At 32.4% G+C, this 5,972-nt stretch overlaps 1 protein-coding gene across 3 annotated transcripts in view; it reads left to right on the top strand.

Annotated features, from left to right (window-relative positions):
* oat (ornithine aminotransferase) overlaps window positions 1-3,903 on the top strand; it is a 33,047-nt gene extending 29,144 nt beyond the window's left edge. Inside the window, 3 exon segments of one of the 3 annotated variants that reach the window (NM_001317170.1) lie at window positions 246-916; window positions 1,289-1,332; window positions 1,537-2,157. In NM_001317170.1, the coding sequence (NP_001304099.1) occupies window positions 246-406 (161 nt within the window). In that variant the 3' untranslated portion in view covers window positions 407-916; window positions 1,289-1,332; window positions 1,537-2,157. 3 annotated transcript variants of the gene reach the window in all.
* Window positions 3,904-5,972: the final 2,069 nt, after the last annotated feature.

Consider the following 5,972-nt stretch of genomic DNA (forward strand, 5'->3'; position numbering starts at 1 on the left):
GACGGACGGACGGACAGATAGATAGATAGATAGATAGATAGATAGATAGATAGATAGATAGATAGATAGATAGATAGATAGATAGATAGATAGATAGATAGATAGATAGATAGATTGGGTTTTTACACACCTCTGTGGTTTTAGAGGTGCAGGTGGGCTGATAATCTGAGCTGTATTTACAGGAGCGGCTCAACTCTCTGACTCTGAGCGTGTGAGAAATAATAATCATGTAATCTTCTGTTCAGACTATGACGCCTGGCAGGTGTGTCTGCGTCTCCGTGACAACGGCCTGCTGGCCAAACCCACTCACGGTGACATCATCAGACTGGCCCCGCCCCTCACCATCAACGAGCAGGAGGTCAGGGAGTGCGTGGAGATCATCAGCAGGACAATCCTCTCCTTCTGAAGACTCTGACTGAAGATTTCAGCTGCTTTTAGGCTTCTTTTATCCCGCGTAGTGATGCTGTTACTCTGATCCTACTTCTAGCGCTATCAGTTGCTCATTCGTCCTGTTTGTCTGTCTTTCTCAGCTGAATATGAGGCTCCAGAGTAGTGTGCTGCTTCCCAATTCGCATGCTATCCATCCTAAATAGTATTCAAAAATATTAATAGTGTGTCCCAATTTATATTATGGTGGAAAGATTATTCCTGGATGAAACATTATTATTATTATGTATATAATATATTTTTAATATTATTAGTATAAGTTCACACTCTTATTGGCTAATATTAACAAGAATGCATTTGATGTTGGTCGTGAATTCGATTAGAACTTAAAACACAGGTCAAGAATGTTGAAAAACTACAAACATGGCCGATTACGAAGACTGATGGTTAAGTAAAGAGTCTTTTGTTAGGATGTTTGAATGATTCTTAATTATTAATATCTAATCCTCTAAAATATATTTATTTTAACATTTAAATTTCATCTCCAGCAACATCAGAACTTCTGTTGGACGTGAATTTGATTAGAATTACAAAAAACTACAAACATGGCCGGTTACACAAGACCGATGGTTAAGTGGAGAGTGTTTGGTAATGATTCTTAATTATTAATATTTAATCTTCTAAAATATATTTATTTTAACGTTTATATTTAATCTCCAACAACTTATGAACTTCTGTTGGATGTGAATTTAACTAGAACTACAAACACAGGTTAAACAGTGTTGAAAAACTACAAACATGGCCGATCATACAAGACTGATGGTTAAATGGAGAGAATCTTTAGTAAAGATACTTGAATGATTCTTAGTTATTAATATCTGATCATCTAAAATATTTTAACATTTATATTTCATCGCCAACAACTTCTGAACTTCTGTTGGACGCGAATTCAATTAGAACTACAAGCACAGGTCAAAATTTTAAAAAACTACAAACATGGCCGATTACACAAGACCGATGGTTAAATAAAGAGAGTCTTTGGTAAAGATGTTTGAATGATTCTTAGTTATTCATATCTGATCTTCTAAAATATATTTATTTTAACATTTATATTTCATCGTCAACAACTTAGGAACTTCTGTTGGACGTGAATTCAATTAGAACTACAAATACAGGTTAAACTGTGTTAAAAAAAACTACAAACATGGCCGATTACACAAGATCGATGCTTAAGTAAAGAGTCTTTTGTTAGGATGTTGGAATGATTCTTACTTATTAATATCTAATCTTCCGAAATATATTTATTTTAACATTTATATTTAATCTCCAACAATGTCTGAACTTTTGTAGAACGTGATTTCGATTAGAACTACAAACACAGGATAAACAGTGTTGTGAAACTACAAACATGTCCGATCACACAAGACGGATGGTTAAGTGGAGAGAGTCTTTGGTATAGATGTTTGAATGAATCTTAATTAATATCTGACCTATATATTAATATAATATTAATATATATGTATATATTTGTTTTTTAATGAATGCATAATTATGCAAATTTGAGATTGTTCTGCATCTCCAATATGATACAGTAGGACATTAAATATGAAATGATGAAATATGAAATGATGATGTAACCAGATGATTGACAGGGCTCGTAACTAGGCAACAGAACAGTTGATGAACGGGAACGTTGTATGTCCTAAAGCTTGCACAGGTTAAGTCAAGATGGGATACAGCTGTGGATACTCACATCATTTATTATTTTTCTCTTAGTCCCTTATTTATTAGTAATCGCTACAGCGGAATGAACCGCCAACTATTCCAACAAACGTTTTACACAGCAGATGCCCTTCCAACTGCAACCCGAGTACTGGGAAATACCCATACACACTCATACACTTCAGCCAATTTAGTTTATTCAGTTCACCTATCTGCTTGTTAAGTGGTGACGTGTTTGTGACGTATGTATACTGTTTCCGGGTCCAAGCCACCACTCATTTAAGTAGAGAAATCATTCGTTTATGATCACGTTTTATTCCTATCACACATTAAAGTTAATTATATCTAAAATCATAGTGTACACAACAATCTCTGGGCTTGCTGCATAACAAATACCAAAAATTTAACAATTTATAAAACAATGAATCACTTTCTGGCCATCGGATATTAGGCATGGACTTATATATTGCGATTGTGATTTTCGAAAGTATTAAATCGCTTTGTAAACGTTTATTATTACCATTTCATGAGTCTCCCCATTCAGTTGAATAGAGCGCTTGGACCTGGAAGCCGCTCCATGTGACGTCACACTTAACAAGCGGATAGTAACATGTCTGGAGCACCCAGAGGAAACCCACGCCAACACAGGGAGAACATGCAAACTCCACACAGAAATGCCAACTGACACAGTCAGGACTCAAACTAGAGACCTTCTTGTTGTAAGGCAACCGTGTTAACCACTGAGCCACCGATACTCACATCAATATAGCATAATTTTTATGACCCTGTTTAACAATAATTCATATTCTTACGTTACTGTGAGGCTTGAAGTAGGGGTTGACGTTAATAAAATGCTAATTTAATAAATAATATAAATAAATCTCATTAACTTCCGTACACAGCTGTATCCCTTCTAGCAACAACCGATGCAAAAGTATATACTGCAAAATAAAATTAACTAAATACTTTTAGCATGTAATATAAGTAGTTGAAATGGTATGTAGCTGTAGGTTCTCCTGGATGAAGGTCTGTTTTCATTCTGACGAGGTTACATGAAGAGTTGATGACGTTTACGGTTTCTCTTATTCAGATGGAGAATAATGCAGGTCAAGTCATGCATGGGTCTCAAACTCAATTCCTGGAGGGCCGCCGCTCTGTAAAGTTTTGCTCCAACCCTAATCAAACACTGCTCATCCAAATATAATCGAGGTGTTCAAAAGAGTCTGAACACCTTGATTAGCTGCATCAGCTGCGTTTGATTAGGGTTGGAGCAAAACTGCAGAGCTGCGACCCTCCAGGAATTGAGATTGAGACCTATGTAGAGTGAATATCGAGTAGCTTCGTTTGTGCAGCTGCTGTTTGTGTGTGTGTGTGTGTTTTTAAAGGAACTATTCAATTCTCACATTTTGATGTGTGGAGTTGAATAGAGAGGAGTTGTACTTGATGTAATGAGCACTTTAACAGCAGTGGGTAATGTTGTAAGACTAGGGTCGGTCAAAACTGAGCCTGAATCTGCTGTTTGTTTCCTGGAAGCGAAGCATTAAGAGAGGAGCATTTATCAAGGAGGATTCAGGATGAACTGTGAATTAAGATTAGGATTCAGTTTGTTTGTTTGCGTTTCCTGTACAATGTTTAATGAACGTTTGATGAACGTTTAATGAATGTTTAATCAACGTTATGAGCGTTTAAACGATGTTTAATGAACATTGAATGTATGTTTAATGAATCAAGTGTGTGTGCTTGCATCAGATGATGATATATTTCTGTTAATAAATTATTTTCAGTCAGCTGAAACACTTTGTGATCATTTGATGAGTGAAGTTTTTTTTTTATTAAAACAATATACACTCACCGGCCACTTTATTAGGTACAACTTACTAGTACCAGGTTGGACCCCTTTTGCCTTCAGAACTGCCTTAATCCTTCATGACATGGATTCAACAAGCTACTGGAAATATTCCTCAGAGATTTTGCTCCATATTGACATGATAGCATCACACAGTCGCTGCAGATTTGTTGGCTGCACATCCATGATGCCAATCTCCCGTTCCACCACATCCCAAAGCTGCTCTATTGGATTGATACTGGTGACTGTGGAGGCCATTTGAGTGCAGTGAACTTATTGTCATGCATGTGAACTCATAGTCTTTATGATGTGGTGTGTTATCCTGCTGGAAGTAGCCATCAGAAGATGGAGACTCAATGGTCATAAAGGGATGGACATGGTCAGCAGCAATACTCAGGTAGGCTGTGGCGTTGACACCATGCTCAATTGGTACTAATGAGCCCAAATGGTGCCAAGAAAATATCCCCCACACCATTTACATTGTCATACCACTTCATGACTTTGGAGGACGAATCTGGCAAAACAAAAAATAAATAAACACGAATTTACTCATTTATTTCTAAATTTGCATATTTATTTACTCAATTATTTATTTATTTGCATATACATTTATTATTTTATGTATGCTGGAATTTATAGATTTATTTACTCATTCATATATTTGCATATTTTTTTATTTATACTGGAGTTTATGAATTTATTTACTCATTTATATATTTGCATATTTATTTATTATTTTACGTATTCAGGAATTTATACATTTATTTACTCATTTATATATATTTGCATATTTATTTATTTTTTTTATTTATGCAGGCATTTATGGATTCATTTACTTATTTATTTATATATTTGTATATTTATTGTTTTATTTATGCACTATTTTATGCATTTATATAATCATTTATTTATATATTTGCGTATTTATTTATTTATTTATTGTTTTGTTTATGCAGAAGTTTATGGATTTATTTACTCATCTATTTATATATTTGCATATTTATTTATTTATTTATTTATTCACTTATTTATGTAGGAATTTATGAATTTATTTACTTATTTATTTATTTGCATATTTATTCATTTATTTGTTTAGGTATCTATGGATTTTTTTACTCCTTTATTTATTTATTTGCGTATTTATTTATTTACTATTTTATTTATGCAGGAGATTATGTATTTATTTACTCATTTTTTATATTTACAATATTATTTATTCATTCATTATTTTTTTATGCAGGAGATTATGTATTTATTTACTCATTTATTTATATATTTGCATATTTATTTATTCATTCATTTATTTATGTAGGAATTTATGGATTCATTTACTCATTTATTTATTTGCGTATTTATTTGTTATTTTATTTATGCAGGAATTTATGCATTTATTTGCTAATTGATTTATATGTTTGTGTATTTATTTATTTAATATTTTATTTATGCAGGAGTTTATGGATTTATTTACTCAATTATTTATTTTATTTATGCAGGAATTTATATATTTATTTACTCATTTATTTATATATTTGCGTATTCATTTATTTATTATGTGTATTTATGCAGGAGTTTATGCATTTATTTACTTATTTTTTGTACATTATATATATATATATATATATATATATATATATATATATATATATATATATATATATATATATATATATATATATATATATTTGATTTATTTACCTAATTATACATCTAAGAAACAAATAAATAGGTTAATCCTTAAAATAATTAACATATGTGTACAAAAAGGGATATAAAATAAGCTGTAAGGATGCACTACGCTTTTTCAGTAATTTTTTTAGCAGCTCCATTTTTTAAAGACACTTTTTATCCCAATCATGTTATATTAATTTCTATTTAAGTTATACACAACTGATAACATGAAATAAATGAAGAACTGAATGCCTCAGCTTGGTTTATGCTGGTTCAGGTCTGTTTTTACATGGGTCGTAACCATCCAATCAGCAGCGCTGTATTTGATCACGTGCTCGTGACGCTGCGC

Source organism: Danio rerio, chromosome 12, assembly GCF_049306965.1.
Source record: "Danio rerio strain Tuebingen ecotype United States chromosome 12, GRCz12tu, whole genome shotgun sequence".
NCBI classification, from domain to species: domain Eukaryota; kingdom Metazoa; phylum Chordata; class Actinopteri; order Cypriniformes; family Danionidae; genus Danio; species Danio rerio.